This window comes from Eptatretus burgeri, unplaced genomic scaffold, assembly GCF_056783735.1.
Source record: "Eptatretus burgeri isolate ZD-2024b unplaced genomic scaffold, Ebu_testis_v1 Ebu_testis_scaffold_3154, whole genome shotgun sequence".
Lineage (NCBI taxonomy): Eukaryota > Metazoa > Chordata > Myxini > Myxiniformes > Myxinidae > Eptatretus > Eptatretus burgeri.
In genome coordinates, this window is record NW_028225102.1 from 50,001 (window position 1) to 66,772 (window position 16,772).

Sequence of the window (16,772 nt, forward strand, 5' to 3'; positions counted from 1 at the left end):
CCGACCCAAGGAATCGTTGCCACAGACCTGACGACCCAGGGAATGGTCACGTGCGTGGCTCCTTTTGAGGCTCTTCCAGCAACTTGGGAGGATGTTCCTTGTGGGAGTGGACCCTTAGGAGTCGGTGTCGAAGCGATGGCTGCTATTCCACCTCCTCCACCGACAGTTGTACCAGGAGCTGTTGCTCTGATGGCCACAGCAGCCGTCACACCGAGCAGTGTGTCTGCCACACCAAACCCAGCTTTAGCCCCACTAGTCCCGGAGAGTAGCGTCGAACAGTTGAGCGAGGCATCGAACCTGACACTGCCTTCATCTCCTGAGCCCGCGACAGAGGCCAGGCCCAAGTTGCAGGAGGCTTCGGGACAGCCGGTTATCAAGCAATTCGGCCGCAAATATGGTAAGCTTCGACAAAAAGGTACTGATGGTTCACTGGACGGCAAGAAGTACATCTATCGTTGTCAAGTCAATGGATGCTGCAAAGTCTACACCAAGAGTTCGCACATCAAGGCACATGAGCACGCACACACGGGTACGGGTACTCCGGTACTCAACTCGCAATAGTTTCTGTCATTTCCGAGTTAAAAAATCAAAAAATTATGAAATCATTTTATTATTGTTCAATGAGGGCGATGACACCTCCCTGTTGCAGGCTCTACTTCTTCATATTCTTCCTGTCCCTCTCTCTTCGTATGCAGCATGAAGCTGCTAGTCCCGTCATTGCTCGGAAACGTGGCTGTGCCGTTGATGCAGTCCTCCCTGTAGGTTAGAGATTTGTAATCTGTTCTCGGTGCCGGCTAGATAACTCACCTACTCTTCAATTAAAAAAAACCCTTGGGATCGAACGTCGACGAGCAGGTGTGCAACCGGGCTCAACACCCATCCGTGGGACGGCACACTTTGTGATGCGTGCGAACCGCAAATATCGGACTGTTTATCTTCTGGTCCGGAATCGAACCCAGACTAGGCAGCTCGTAGTTCTACATTTCATAAGAAACATCAGTTTAAGAGAAATTGAATGAACCAGGAAGTGCTGCCCCTGTTTTCAAAAAGCTCATGCCATCTGGTTCCAGATTGGAGTTTCCATGAAGCCCCAGAGAAGTTGATGCATGCAACATTAGTTGCAGTGACGTCATAAGTGAAACGGCGTTGCAAGCTGCTGATCCAATGACGACTGTACAGTGGGTCGATGACCCATTTCGATTTGTCTTATCCTTTGAACTTTTCCTGGAGAAATGTTCCACGTTCTTGCGTTCCTGGTGAGGGCTGATGCCTGAAGTGTTTCCTTTTTGTGCAGAAGTTTGTTTCGGTTTGTGGAGCAGGGTTCATCGGTCTCGATAACAAGCCGGGAGGCATTCCTCACTTGGAAAAAACAATGCCAGTAAACTTTTACAAGTAAATCATACAAGGCTGCTGTCGGGGATGCAACCCAAGCTTTGGAATGTGACGGCATCACACACCTGCACACAGGTCGATTGTATGGACTTGCTGTCATTAATCCACTCGTTCTCCCTCCATCCCTCCCACCGCAGGTGAGAAACCGTACAAGTGCTTGTGGGAAGGCTGTGAGTGGCAGTTCTCCCGGAGCGATGAGCTCAGGCGACACTATCGCAGGCACACCGGAGCGAAGCCATTCAAGTGTGCAAACTGTGTCAGGTATGGCAGCAAAACGTAGTCGTTCGCATCATTTCTGCCACACCTTTCCTCCCTCTACTTTGTCCAGGATAATTTGGGTGTATTGAGGTTGAGGTTGCAGACGCACCACCTGCTGATAGGTTAATTGCACCGGCTCTTGAGCAGATGAGATCGTTTCGTTATTTCGGTGCAACTGGTCGAGGCTGTAAGTCCGTGTCATATCCTGTGGGTTTCGAATTGACGATTCTCAGAAACAAACCATCTGAAAACTGTATTTGGGGGGGTTGAGGGAGCGGGGTTGTTCGGGAGGCGACTGACAAAGATTCTTTGCATTTATTGTTGTTGTTTGGCCACAATAACGTTATTTTGGCAATTTTAGTTATTTGGTTCCAAAATACAATAGCAGACTTCACAATGAGCCATTGTTTGGACAACAGGTTGTTTGTAAGTTGCATGTTCCATGCAAGTTTAAAAGCAGGTGTCCTCTTTCGTGTGCAGCACAAAGCTGTGAGTGTTGAGATGAAGGTGAGGGTCCGCACCTGATTGAAATCAAGTTCTGTCCACACCGATCTTGGTAGAGAAGAGTTTATTACACACTAAACATATGCGCATATGGAGAGAGAGGCTAGGAACACAGTAGTCGTCCAGCCCAGCTCTGGCAAGCTCAGTCTCAGCTCTGCCTTATATACAATTTTACTGTGACCTTTGCGTGACTGCCTGTCAACAGGATTTATCTTGTGTGTTGGTCATTAACTCATTCCAAGCCTGTATTGTTGATAAGAGAGCACAGAAAGTACAAGATCAGCTCCCTTCCTTCCCTTATCTGTATTAGCAAGGTCACCTCCTGCATGTTATTGTGGCCCAGTAGTACTGGGAAGCCCAGCTGTTCTATTTTCCGAACTGTCAGCAAGGCCAGCTGTGGTATTTCAGAGGCAGCCTTTTGGCTGGCACAGCGATATCTTTGTCAGTGCAAAGATAAGCAACAAGAGTTATCCTTTCTCCTTTCCAAAGTACAAAAATGTGAACAAAACACGAATGACTTGCTTGGGACATATACAGTGTCTCCACATGAGTAGCATCATTGGCCGGGTGCTGATGCAGTGCCCCTGTTTACCAGTACATTGGTACTCATTTTGCCAACCTCAGAAGGATGACAGGCTGAATCAACACTTCCTGGTGTTAGTTCAATGGGGAAAAACAGCGACTTGAACTCAGGACCACAGGATCGTCAGCCAGCCACCTTAACTGTGAAGCCAACACCAGGCCTTTGTGCGTGTCCATTGTGCCAATTTTATCTTCAGCCATGGTATTTCACCTCGACACGCGTGTCGGAACGAAGCGTGTTCTTTTTATTCCAATTGCACTGCAGGTGAAAGGTGATGTCGTCAACCAATGCAGAGGTCTTCCTCTTGATTGTGCGGAACTACTGTGTTGTATATCAATTTAACCTTTTTCCAACATGGATGGCCATGTTGCTCATAAATTGTCACATTTGTTGATTTCTTGCTGTCGTTGCTTCTCCTCAGTGTCCAGGTCCTTCTCAAGATCGGATCATTTCGCCGTGCACGTGAAGAAGCACGCCTGAGCTGCTCTGTGCTGAATGGCTCCCTCATGTGGAAGACTGCAGCCTGTGTGCACCACATGGACATCACAAATGAATGGGTGTTGAGTTCCTTTGATGGAGAAGAACGTTCTAGAAGGCCGTTCTGCAACTTATTTTCTGTCGTTTGCACAGCAGTGAACCGATTCTTACTTTGACACATACCTCGGGCTGAGGATGTCGTTACCCAAGACGACCTCATTTTCACGTGCTCCAAACGTTGACATCTCGGTCCTTCACCTGTTGTTTTTTTTTGTGGACCTTGACAATTCGGCCACAGAATTACACACCATCTGTTATTCCTGGCCTGGGTTTGTTCTTGCATTGTCAGATTCCTCAACTTCTCCAACCACCGCACAACGACCCTACTCCGCTCCAACTGCCCCTCTCAGAATAGTCCGTGCTGAAGTCCCATCATTGTCATTGGGACTTCAAATTCCACATTCATCGTTTGAATGTGTCGTTACGAACTCACCAAGTCACGCGTACACGACACCAAAATAACTTGAAGAGATGCTCGGATTTGACACTGACAGATGTGACTTTCAATGCGCACGTGTCAACTGTTCTGCGGACAACTGTGGCCGGCTTTTTGTCACCACATCCACAACCCTGGCATGATGGCTTGCACCCACTGATTAAATTTTTTTATTATTTCCTCCTTGCACACACCCCTTGATTAAGAATTTTTTTTCTTTGCACATCCAAGAAACTTTACACTGATGTGGAACCCTCACATTCGGGACGGTTGTGAAGCCGGTACGTGCCGAGCTGCGTCCAATGGAGTTTCACCACCGGGTTTGAAGTCGTATGGATGAGGTAGTTGTGATCATGCGTCCAAGTGCCTTCGGAGGTCACAAGAACGAAGACCGTTCTAAATTACAGAAAATATGCTGCTGCTCCGTACTCTGGGTCTTCGGTCGCAGGTTTCTTCATTGTTTTCCACACGACAACTTCTCAGAATCCATTGGTAACTGACCACACGTTACGCACGAATGCCATGTGCAGGTTTTCCTTTCCTCGTCCGTGGGTTCTTCTTGCTCGTTGTGTCTTGTTCATCATGTGGCAGGAAAACAACAACAGTGGCATCCACTCGTGTGTGATATGACAATGCAAACAAACTCTTGCCGTCATAAATCAGAGACAATGCTTTAACAACAAAAAACAATTCAAAATCATTTCCTGTGATGTAACTTTTGATGTGAAGGATGTATATTTGTACTGAATGTGGAAGTGATTGATTTTTGGGGGGTTTGTGATGAAGCATTAAATAAAAATAACACTGATGTTCGTCTCCAGGGCTGTTGAAGTTTCGTTTTTAATTAATTTACACAAAAAAACATTCCTTTTTGGAATTTATTTATTTATTTATATAAGTAACACAAACAGGTGACCGTGTATAAAGACCGCGGTTCCGAACAAGGAACTCACTCATTTGGTTCATGTTGACCTTGCATCCGGCCACACAATAGGTTTCGACCCCAGTAACACTCCCCCCAAACCCCACTGCGGCCAAGCGGGTCGGAAGAATCGGGTGTGGCAGGGTGGGAGATGGAGGGAGGGGTCGTGACGTGATTGGCGGAAGGAGCTGGTAGGGGCGGAGTTACTAGTGGGGGCGGAGTTGCTCGTGGAGGCGGAGTTACTCGTGGGGGCGGAGTTGCTCGTGGGGGCGGAGTTACTACTGGGGGCGGAGTTACTAGTGGGGGCGGAGTTACTCATGGGGGCGGATGTTTATAGAAGGGACAGCACAGCCATTGGTGAACACATTATACCCCCATACGTTGCTATGACGGATGATACGAGGCCCCAGGACCTGTCACAGACTCCTGGAGAAGGTTGAGATCCCGTCCGCAAATTACTCGCAAGGTTTATATTAAACGTGTGCAGATGACGTCATGCTGCCTGGAAATCTTCCTCTTCTTTACTCGGTTGACCTTGAGCATCCTTTGTGCGTCCTTTCTTTGTGGCTTTTGGATTCAGGATTAATGTTGAAGGTCTGTTTCACTATTCCACCCTTTTTCGGGTTCCCAAAAAGTGAAATATCGATTCATTCATTTATTCACTCATTATCTTCCCTCTTCGTTAACCACCTCTTAATTTTATCATCTTGGTGCTCTTGATCTCCCTCAGGTCCTGCGGCCGACTCGGGAGAGCAGGGACAACGTGATGAGAAGAATAAGAACATCATTGAATTTATGATTTTCGACTCGTCCCTCCCCTCCTCACGTGACTCGTTGGCGGTACCAAGGAAACCGCCAACAAAAGCCACCACGGACAAGCCAATGGCGTCGCAGGCCCGAGACGAGTGGACTCCATCAAATGGATCTCGTAGCCTTCGATTCTTAGACGAGGCTCGTTACGAGCGAGGCTCGTGGGGGAGGGTTGGGATCCAAACCCCTTCGCTTCACGAACTTCCCCATGGAGAGAAAGCTGATTATTCCATCGATTTCAGATAACTGTGCAGTCCGAGCATCGTGGTTGCTTGGCAACCGTGGCCGTCGACAAGAACGGGGTTTTCACTGCTTGGTTTTTAGCCACGTCTCACGAAGCGAACGCTGCTCCAAGAAAGCTCGGCGTTCTTCTTCTTCTTCTTCTTCTTCTTCTTCTTCTTCTTCTTCTTCTTCTTCTTCTTCTTCTTCTTCTTCTTCTTCTTCTTCTTCTTCTTCTTCTTCTTCTTCTTCTTCTTCGTCTTCTTCTGAAGACAAAACCTTTAGGACTCGGATTTTTTATATACAGGATCTGGATCTCCTTAAATACTAAACACCTGTACACATCCTCACATAGACGGTGCCTTTTGAGAGCGTCTATCATGAACTTTTAAATATATTCGGACATTTGCTTTTAAGTTTCGAAAAGTTCACGTTACTATTTAAAGATTATTCCATTTAATGTATTGTAATTTCGTAAATACACGATTTTCTCGTCATGAACGACGATCGTCCTTGATGGGTGTCGCTCCTGGCTCAATCAAGGCACGTGACGAAATATCGGAAGTTGTTTGTTTTTTTCTTGTTCTTATTTTTCTTCTTCTGGTGAAGACAAAACCTTTAGGACACGGCTCTTGGACACATTTGTCCTTGTTTTCCATGGTTTTCAAGACTTTTTCATGGTTCGAATGCCATTCTGGATGGTGTTCGACACGAGTACCAAACTACCAGCGGAGAAGCGGTTTTGTAAAGTGTTTAACCGGACGGACGTGTCCGTAAGCATCACACAAAGCCGTTTTGAAGCACCACGTGTGATCTTTTAATGGAATCATACAAATTGAGCCACCAACGTACAAATAAGCAAGTTTAGTGACGTTCATTGGCAGTAATTGTCACTCCCAAACAATTCAATCCAGCATTGCATTCATTGACAAGTTCGTGGAACCTGAGTGTGAACTCTCCAAAACGATGCAACTTGAAAAGCAAAACATTGAGGATTGTTGACGGCACAGGAATCCAACAACGCCATCAGACAATACAAGCACAGTCTGAACACAGCATCCACTCGGTATCCCAAGTACCACGTGATTAGGAATAAATATCTCAACAACCATTCCTACCCTTTCAACAGTGAACTCACACAAGCAACAATTAACAACTACAGTAGTTTTCCATCACAGATTGAATAAAGTGCTTCCTCCGTCACAATGCATGAGCTCTACATTGCTGTTGCACCGAAAGACATCATGACTACAAAGCCTTCATCATCAAGCTCGATGTCCGACTCGTCGGACGTCGTATCCAACATGAAACCGTAATCTCGGAACCACTTTTCGTCTGAACAAAACCCACAGCACAGGTTCCTCCTGCTGCCTCCAACGTTCTGACTTCTCGCCTCCAGCGGCATCACCGGTCTCATGAAGACGTAACCCGAGTTAGACGAGGCTCCGCGACTGTCCGAGCTTTTCCCTCGAGCCTTTTGAGTGTCTGTCGACTCGACGTGAACGGACGTTTCATCGTTCGCTGTGCTTCGAACATCGAGCGGTTTCTGCAACTCCGGTGCCATGACCGCTCTGGTGACGCCATCTGGGTGGTCGCTGGTCTTGGTAATCGAGGTCATGACCGGATGTATGGACGTTCTGCAGCCGAACTCCTCGAGAGAGTATTTCAAAGCCGCGGCAGCTAAAAAATAAAGAGAGAAAAAAAGCGTTTTTTTTCCAAAACGATCACATCACAGTGAAGTTTGAGAGATCAATGACCGGTTGAGACTGGGATCGTAAACAACCTCTTGGCAATGAACCTGCACACACACCTTCCATCTCGCCCTGCATCGTCAGAGTGGTGTTCAGCAACGTTTTCAGCAGGTCATCTGCAACTGCACTGCTTTCCATCTGAGTCAGACAACGAGGCAAACACAACAATGTTTTCTAAAATTGCGACAATAAATACAGCACAATTGAAGGAGCAAATGAAGATTTTCCTGATTTAATCCCGTTGAAGGAACAGATGGATCTACCTTGACACGCAGGGAGTTCTTTCCACCTTTCGAAGTCTTGCCCATCTTCATCACCAGGCAGCTACCACGGGTTTTGAAGGACTCTACGGTCGTCAAGTGAAGAGATATGGCACCTGTGGGGCAAAAGGGGAAGATCAGGAAGAACGACAATAGGAAAAATAAATGTAAGCTTAAATTAGGAAACTATTTTTCAAGTTTGGCTGACGAATGAGTTTGGCCTCCCAAACTGACGTATGAGGTCGTTACCCCCACCCCTCCCCCTCCAAACCTAAAGGTGTTTCACAGTGACCTTTCTCGCACCGATTCAAGTGACAAATTGCAATTTGCTGCTTCTGCACCAAAAGGTGACCTCGGGGCAGTGAGGAAGCTCAGGTGTCACAAACGTTAGGCAAAGCCTGATGACCTACCTTGCCAAAGGTTCCCAAGTGGAGTTCCCATTCGTACAAAATGCACCTCGTGCTGACTCAGGTACATCCGGTACTTAGCCAGAGAGAGCAACGGCTCCGATCGCTTCATTCGCAGAGGTGTGCGCTCCACGTTTACGGGCCAAACATCGAGCATCTGCTCCCCATTAATGGGATCACTACCTGCGGACAACGTTCAACTTTGAACGACAAAAAGGTTTATTACAAACAATGGAGAATATACCGACTCAGAACTGAAAAATAGCAAAAAAAAAGTCCAAAATTTTACCAGATTATAAATACCTCGAGTACCAGACCCCTTCCCACCTCTTCCTCAACTCATTATTCCTTCATCCTCTCCACTCATCACTTCCACCAAGCTCCTTCATCTCTTTTCCCCCTTCAGTAACCCTCCTCCATGGATCCCCTCTCCCACCCCTTCACTCTGTTCACCCTCTATCATTACCCCCCTCTCCCACCCCTTCACTCTGTTCAACCTCCATCATTACCCCCCTCTCCTACCCCTTCACTCTGTTCACCCTCTATCATGACCCCCCTCTCCTACCCCTTCACTCTGTTCACCCTCTATCATTACCCCCCTCTCCCACCCCTTCACTCTGGTCACCCTCTATCATGACCCCCTCTCCTACCCCTTCACTCTGTTCACCCTCTATCATTACCCCCTCTCCCACCCCTTCACTCTGTTCACCCTCTATCATGACCCCCTCTCCTACCCCTTCACACTGTTCCCCCTCTATCATTACCCCCCTCTCCCACCCCCGGCTTTGCCACACATTTTCACTCAGCTCCCTTTGACCACACATTCTCATTCCAGAAACAATACCTTTAACGAAAGGTCCCAACGTCCACATCCACGCCTGGAACTCCACCACGGTTGACGCGCGCACGGTGAGAACACGTTCCGGAGTGGCGAGCACCAACTCCAACAGATTGTGCGAATCCAACCGTTGGACGAGCAGCTCGCAAGCATCGAGGGCGAGACTCCCACGAGGGGTTACCTTTGGGTCGAGCCACTGGTTCCGGGTATCGAACCACTCCAGGAGAAGCTCCGCCTTGTGGGGACGTTCGTCAGTGCCAGGGTCTGTGCGGGAGGTACGAAGCACGAAGTACCGGCTATTTCCCGAATTCGTTTTCTTTAGATAACCGCACATATGAACTTCCGTGCCCCACGCCAGACTCATGGCGAATTATTCAGAATTTCACATCAAAACGCGCCCAAAGCCCTTTATTTGTACCTTACACTCAACACCTGTGCTCCATTGTTTACCGCAGGTGTGTCACATCTCATGTTGTCAAGGTGTTGATGTTTTCCTGGTTCCCTTCACGCTCGGGTAAGACATAGAGCCACAGCCCATGATCACTCAAGTGACGGCATACTCCATGGTGTAATGGTAACACTGTTGTCTCAGCTTCATTGATCAGTGGTTCAAATCCTGCCTGAATCTGTTTTTTTTTTTACCTCCACCACCGAATGTGGATCGAGGGTGTTTTCACCCACGTGACCTACACTTTTGACGGGCCATGAGCATTTTATTTACTTAAAAAATTTTTTTTTGTTGTTTTGGATTAAATTCAGTTTATGGAACATTCTCCCCCGACTTTCCCGAACAAAACAACAAAACACACACAAACACACAATGGCTCGATATCACAGTGAATCACTTTGCTGGTGAATATAACAACACACGGCACGTCAAATGAAAATTTAGCACATCAGTGTAAACATGAACCGAATCGTCAACTCTGATCAGGCAAATACCACAGTGTTGAAACTTCACCACCAAGAGCAAAACAAAAATAAAATAATAATACCACAGTGAAACATTTCAAAATGTTACTTTATATCAAAGAAAGATGCTTCATTGTGACAAACAAGACATTTGATCAATAATTCAACAGTTGGCAAAAGCTTGAATACAGGTCTCTTGTTGCAAGAGGACCACTTAACCAATAAGCCAACCTCAGGCTTGTATGTGTCAATCAATTGTTTTAATACTTGTTTCAGTTGATTTGTGGGGTGATTAGGAATGGTTCTGTCAACTGTCTATTTCCCCCCACCTCTGATCCTGGCCTGGTTGAGTTGAATCCACATTCACGTTCAATTTTTTCTCCTAATAAAGTGATTTATGTTTTTTCTATATATTACTAAAACTCTCATCTTGAAGGTATGGATGTATGTATGTATGTTCCCGAAATACAGCCGAAACTGTACACGATGGCGCAAAAATTTTAGTGCCACCTTACTCACCATTCTCCTGCGGTGTGCAGTTTCAAGTTTCGTGAAAATTGGGCAACGGAAAAAATTATTAAATAATCAATTCCCGATTCAGTCAAGAACTCTTCGGGATTATTTGATCAATGCAAACAACCTCAGCGGTACACTTCGCTGGAGCTATCTTTTTTTTTTCTTGGAAATTATTTTTTTATCAACTGCTGTCACAACGGGAACCCGACGGGTTCACGGGTCGTCTTGTATATTTTAAAATTTTGCATGACATGCATTAGCCCAGAGAAAAAGTAACTTCCTCGCATTGGAATCAACATCGAAGCTTCAGCTGTGATTGAGGAAGGCCGGGCTACAGTTTTACATTGTTTTGAGAGAGGAACAACGAGAAGAAGAAGAAGTACACATTGGCGATTTTATGATTTATCGTTGTTGTGGAACTTTAACGGTGTATTTTGGCATCTTTTTAAGTTTTCGAAGTACAGAAAACGCTCGAGAGTAAAAGTTATGGCTGATAAATGCTTATGACCTCACTCTATGGCAGTTTATGTGTACCATTGTGCAGACATTTGAATGGGCAGCCATTTTTTCCCCCGATCTTGCCTCCACATGAGCCACTACCGTACTCCATGATAATTAAATTGAAATAAAACAACGATTTTAAAGGTTGCAGAAAAAAAAAGAAACTTGGAAGTTTACTGCCGTTGATGCAGAATCTTTTACATCATCCCATCGAATACGTTAAATTAGTTCATCGTGCCTGTTGTTTGTATCCTTTATGACATAATCATAAAAGTAAGTTTCCTGTTTGGAATGATTTTCAATTTGTTTCAGCACCAGACAGAGTAGAAACATCATCTCAATCCTCTGTGCCCATGCGCGGTCGGGACACATTGAGAGCCAAGGTTCGATATAACGGCAAACCAGTCTTCCTCCTCATATTCCGATTCATGTTCAAAATATAACATTTGTTATTTTTTGTATACCTTGTCGAGGCTCGAATGAGAGCAAACACACAACGCACAACAAGGGGGAAAGGAGACAAGAGGGGCGGGAGACGGAAGGACAAAACAGTGGGGAAAAGAGACATCAGGAGATCTTTGGAAGGGAGAGCGATGGGGTGGAGAACATGGGGTATACAAGATGGACACCACAGCGACCTTCAAGAAGGAAAGCAGGGAATTTGAAGGAGGTGGGTTTGGGGAGGATGAGCGGGGGAAGAAAAGATCGAGGATTTGGACGGAGGAAGATATTGATGCTGCCGCGTGACATATGACGTCAGAATAAGAGTCGTAAGAAAGAAAAAGAGGAATACAAAACAACAGGTTAAAAACAAAACCACATTAATTGGCGTACCGATGAATAAAATTAATAATTAAACAAACAATTTGGTGTCATCACAATCCACATACATAGCAAAACACACTCACCACACACCTTTCACACCTAAATCAATTTGACAGAATTGAAAACAAGGATGTTCACTTCGCTTAATGCACTTGAATTACCACTTAACCACAGAACTAACAATGACTAACTGTCCGGAAGTAATTAATTTAAAGTACCTGTGACGTCAACAACAGAAAATAGAAGAGGAAGAAGAAGCAAAAGAAGAAGAAGAGGAGGCGTACGAAGACTGTGTTTCGGAGATGTGTTGTTGGTGGTCACAATTTTAAACAAGGACAAATGTGTCCAAGAGCCGCGTCCTAAAGGTTTTGTCTTTTGTAAAGAAGAACAAGAAGAGGAAGAGGAAGAAGAAGAAAAACAACAACTTCCGATATTTCGTCACGTGCCTTGATTGAGTCAATAGCGACACCCGTCATGGACGATTGTCGTTCATGACGAGAAAATCGTGTATTTAGGAAATTACAATACGTTAAATGGAATAATCTTTAAATAGTAACGTGAACTTTTCGAAACTTTAAAGCAAATGTCCGAATATATTTAAAACTTCATGAAAGATGCTCTCAAAAGGAACCCTCAATGCGAGGATGTGTACATGTGTTTAGTATTTAAGGAGATCCGGATCCTTTATATAAAAGAGCCGCGTCCTAAAGGTTTTGTCTTCACGTGAAGAAGAACAAGAAGAAGAACAAGAAGAAGAAGAAGAACAATGCCGAGCTCTCTTGGAGCCACGTTCGCAACTCGAGACGCGGCTAAAAATAAATTCGCAAGCTTCGCAACGCTCATTGACGTTGCTGCGTGACATGACGTCAGAGTTAAAGCTGTCAGAAGAAGAAGAAAACTACAAAACAAAAACACCATGATTGACACACTGATGAATAAAATAAATTATTAAAAATACAATTTGGTATTGTATTTGTATATATATAAAATATATTTTTATATATATATATATATATATCTATTCTTCCTCCCTGGCTTTCTTTCTCTTTCTTCTCTCTGCCTCCTCTTAATTCTCTCCCCTCTTTTCCTCTCACTTTTTCTCTGGCTTTTTCCCTCAGGACGGACCTCCAATTCGTTTTATATCTGCGGCCGTCTCGGCGGGCGTAGAGTCCGCCCCAAGCTCACCCCGCCCCACTTGCGCACGGTTACCATGACGACCCGTGCGCTCTCAAAAAGGCGGGCATCGGCGCTCGCGAAAGAAGTACGTGCATAAACGTTGCTGAGGAAAAATAAGGGCGGGCGTCAGAGCTCGCGAAGGAAATGTGTGTAAACGTGTCTGTCGTAAAGAAAAAAGCTTCCCATGAGAGAGGGGATCTATTGTTTACCCTTCTCAACACATCACATTTAAAATCCCACTAGACATGGGGATGGGGCTCATCTGAACATACATTTCAGGAAATAACTGTCTGAGGACCTGGATGTGTGGATGCATTCATCAGACCGGATTCTGAAATCCGTAACAACACACTTATTGTTGCTTATAATTTTCATCCACATTCTTCAAGACCTGCAATCATGCTCCCCCCTTCCCCCACCCCCACCCCCCACGCTTCCCTCCCCCCACTCCCCGAAATGCACAGTGGAAGGATCCATGGAATAGATAAGCTTGGCAGGGCGATCCTTCCTTCCTCTGACTCCCCATTCATTTATCTTTCTTTCCCTCTTCCTCGAACTCTGCAGCCACTGGAACACAATAAATTAGTTTCGGGAAAATGTCACGTGACGATCGCAACTGAAGCTGAAAACGACGACCCAGGCAGCATTTGTTTGAGTACCACGACAGCATTGTTACCATGGAGACCGCCATGCTGTTAAGCGGTGCCGAGCGCTCCGTTCCGTTCGAGAGCTTGCTTGAGCGCTTGGAAGCAAGACTGCCGCTTGCTCACGGAACACACCCCAGGTTTTATTGCAAAACAGCAAATAATTTACAAACAAAATGCATCCTCAGAGTGGGGAAACGGCAAGTCGGGGAATAAACGGCGTGTGAGTCTGATGTTGGGAGATGTTGTGTTATTTCACTCCGGAACCCTGTGGATACGTCAGAGAACCATTTATTACTTACCTTGTTCGGAGAGACATTCACTCACAGAAAACGGAGGGAAAGTCCGTTTAATGTTGCGGAAAAATATTACAAATGGTGGTGGAGGTTCGTCTTGTCATTGTAAAAACAAAACGAACCTGCTGCCGTGTCATGGAGTCCACAATGCCATGACTCGGACTCGAACCGAGGTTGCTGCGGCCACAACGCAGAGTACTCACCACTGTACGATCACGGCGAGCTACGCAGGAACACGACCAGAAAACCTTTGGTTCAACTGTTGATTGTAATAATTTACTTGCGGTGTATGAAACATTGCGCTGTTTGGTTGATATTCGTCGGTTTTCCCAAATCCTTCAACATGTTCAACTGAAACTTGGAACATGGATTTATTACACTGAACTCGGGAAGCGAAAAGCAGGGTAAAGCATTCGGTGGGGTACGTGTGGGGGACGTGTGGTGTATATGTGGGGTACGTGTGGTGTATATGTGGTGTACGTGTGGTGTACATGTGGGGTACATGTGGTGTATATGTGGGGTACGTGTGGTGTATATGTGGGGTACGTGCGTACGTGTGGTGCACATGTGGGGTACGTGTGGTGTAAATGTGGGGTACGTGTGGTGTACATGTGGGGTACATATGGTGTATGTGTGGTGTACATGTGGTGTACGTGTGGTGTAAATGTGGGGTACGTGTGGTGTAAATGTGGTGTACGTGTGGTGTAAATGTGGTGTACGTGTGGTGTAAATGTGGTGTACGTGTGGTGTACATGTGGGGTACTTGTGGTGTACGTGTGGGGTACGTGTGGTGTACATGTGGGGTACGTGTGGTGTACATGTGGGGTACTTGTGGTGTACGTGTGGGGTACGTGTGGTGTACATGTGGGGTACGTGTGGGGTACGTGTGGTGTACGTGTGGGGTACATGTGGTGTACATGTGGGGTACGTGTGGCGTACGTGTCTGCATTTTAAAAATTCATTTTCTCGTCAACCGTCGGTCCGATTGACACGAAATTTTTACCATCAGTGTGGCTCTGCCTGCAGATTTTAAAAATAATTGTGACGTCATAGGTCACGTGGTACGGACACCATCCTGGAAAAACGTTACACTTACATATCTCCAAAACTGCTGAATGGAAAAAACTGAGACGTGGCTCATTGTCAAGTTCTCCTTAAGCAGAACAAGATATCTTGATGACGATGTCATCGGTACCTTCAGTATGACGTCATCATTCGACAAGTACAATGCTTGATCCGATCAGCATGAAAAATAAATTGTCAACAACTGTTAGTCCGATGGACACGAAATTTTCAAATATTCTAAACGGCCCGTGAACCTGTTGGGTTATCCAACGGTTGATGAAAAAAATCATTTCAAGAAAAAAAAATAGCTCCAGCGAACTATCCCGCTGAGGTTGTTTGCATTGATCAAATTCTCACGAAGAGTACTTCAATGAATCTGGAATTTATTTTTTAATAATTTTTTTCTTTGCCCGATTAGAACGAAACTTGATACTGCACACCGCAGGAGAATGGTGAGTAAGGTGGGCCGAAAATTTTTGCGCTATCCGGTACCATTTTGGCTGTATTTCGGGAACATACATACATATGTACATACATACATACGTACACGATGAGAGTTTTAGTAATATATGGATGAGCGGCTCCTCCTGTAGAATTTTTTTAATCATAGTTATGACGTCATAGGTCACGTGTTACAGGCGCCATCTTGGAAAAATTGAAAAAAAGTTGCTCATGAAACTTTTCTGAAACTGTGAGTGAATCTGAAACTTTTCTGAAACAAGCTCTCTGAAACTGCTCCATGGAAAAAATTGAAACATGGCTGATTGTCAAGTATTGTATTGATGAATGAATCCTCGTTTTTCTCCTCGTGTATTACACATCACGTGTGGCGAATTTCACCTCCCGACGCCTTGTATTTGTTGTTAAATTTTGAAACGTTCTGCACACCACCCTTGAGGCCCTGTTGCAAGTCACCCTCAACATTTCCAACACAAGAGACGTAATTACTCTTTTATGAAAAATATTTTTCAAGTTTTTTGTTTATCCTGAAAAATAGACCGTTGTGAACACACAACTGTGTTGAAGGATTGGCCTTTAAATCCCTTCTGAAATCGTCCGAAGGAAGGGGGAGAGACAAATTCACAAACACACACTGTTTCACGTCGATAGATCTCAGTTCAAAAAGGGCATAACTCTGAAAAATTAACGAAATTCCCTGAAACTCGAACTCCTTGTGGAATTTATCACAACTCGATGGAATTCAAGAATACTTTCCCTGCGCAGTCAACGGTGTTGGTGATATGGAGGTGCAACGTTTTTTTTTTTTTTTCTGAGATGGCGCCTGTACCACATTATCTATGACATCACTTGCAAATATTCTACAGGAGGAGGCACTCCCATGGTGAAAATTTAGTGTCCATCAGACCAACAGTTGCTGAGAAAAAAAAATTCATTATGATCAGACAAGTGTTGTACTTGTCGAATTATGACGTCATACTGAAGGTACCGATGACATTGTCGTCAACATATCTTGTTTCGCTTTGGGAGAACTTGACAATGAGCCGTGTCTCAGTTTTTTCTATTGAGCACTTTTGGAGATATGTAAGTGTAACATTTTTCCAGGATGGTGTCCGCAACACGTCACGTCTGACGTCACAATTATTTTAAAATCTCCAGGCGGAGCCATACTGATGGTAAAAAAAATTCGTGTCAATCGGACCAAAGGTTGCCGAGAAAATGAATTTTTTTAATGCAGACATGTACGCCACACGTACCCCACACGTACGCACGCACTCCACACGTACGCACACACGCCACACGTACACCACAGGTACGCACGCACTCCACACGTACGCACGCACGCCACATGTACACCACATGTACTCCACACGTATGCACGCACGCCACATGTACACCACACGTACGCACGTACCCAACATATACACCACATGTATGCACACACTCCACACGTACACCACA

The 16,772-nt window shown here is 45.3% G+C and overlaps 2 protein-coding genes, 1 long non-coding RNA gene and 1 other non-coding gene across 6 annotated transcripts in view; 2 read left to right on the forward strand and 2 right to left on the reverse strand.

Moving 5' to 3' along the window:
* The window catches only part of LOC147006744 (uncharacterized), a 6,352-nt gene extending 1,861 nt beyond the window's left edge, over nucleotides 1-4,491 (forward strand). The window contains exons 2-3 of the mRNA XM_085867944.1: nucleotides 1-1,653; nucleotides 3,159-4,491. The exon at nucleotides 1-1,653 is cut by the window's left edge and continues 132 nt beyond it. Coding sequence (XP_085724070.1) covers nucleotides 1-561 — 561 coding nt within the window. The 3' untranslated portion in view covers nucleotides 562-1,653; nucleotides 3,159-4,491. The remainder of the gene's footprint in view (nucleotides 1,654-3,158) is intronic.
* Nucleotides 4,492-4,938: 447 nt separating this feature from the next.
* Nucleotides 4,939-6,618, forward strand: LOC147006745 (uncharacterized). The gene is made up of 2 exons (XR_015054611.1): nucleotides 4,939-5,226; nucleotides 5,363-6,618. It is a non-coding gene; the product is annotated as an uncharacterized LOC147006745 (long non-coding RNA).
* LOC147006746 (uncharacterized) overlaps nucleotides 6,455-16,772 on the reverse strand; it is a 33,943-nt gene continuing 23,625 nt past the window's right edge. For 2 of the 3 annotated variants that reach the window (XM_085867910.1, XM_085867911.1), the window contains 5 exons: nucleotides 8,924-9,181; nucleotides 8,083-8,262; nucleotides 7,676-7,788; nucleotides 7,472-7,550; nucleotides 6,455-7,341 (listed from right to left, as the gene is read on the reverse strand). In XM_085867910.1, the coding sequence (XP_085724036.1) occupies nucleotides 6,878-7,341; nucleotides 7,472-7,550; nucleotides 7,676-7,788; nucleotides 8,083-8,262; nucleotides 8,924-9,181 (1,094 nt within the window). In that variant the 3' untranslated portion in view covers nucleotides 6,455-6,877. The remainder of the gene's footprint in view (nucleotides 7,342-7,471; nucleotides 7,551-7,675; nucleotides 7,789-8,082; nucleotides 8,263-8,923; nucleotides 9,182-16,772) is intronic. The other variant, XM_085867912.1, reaches the window with a different exon arrangement.
* Nucleotides 13,936-14,007, reverse strand: TRNAH-GUG (transfer RNA histidin (anticodon GUG)). The gene has a single exon. It is a non-coding gene; the product is annotated as a tRNA-His (tRNA).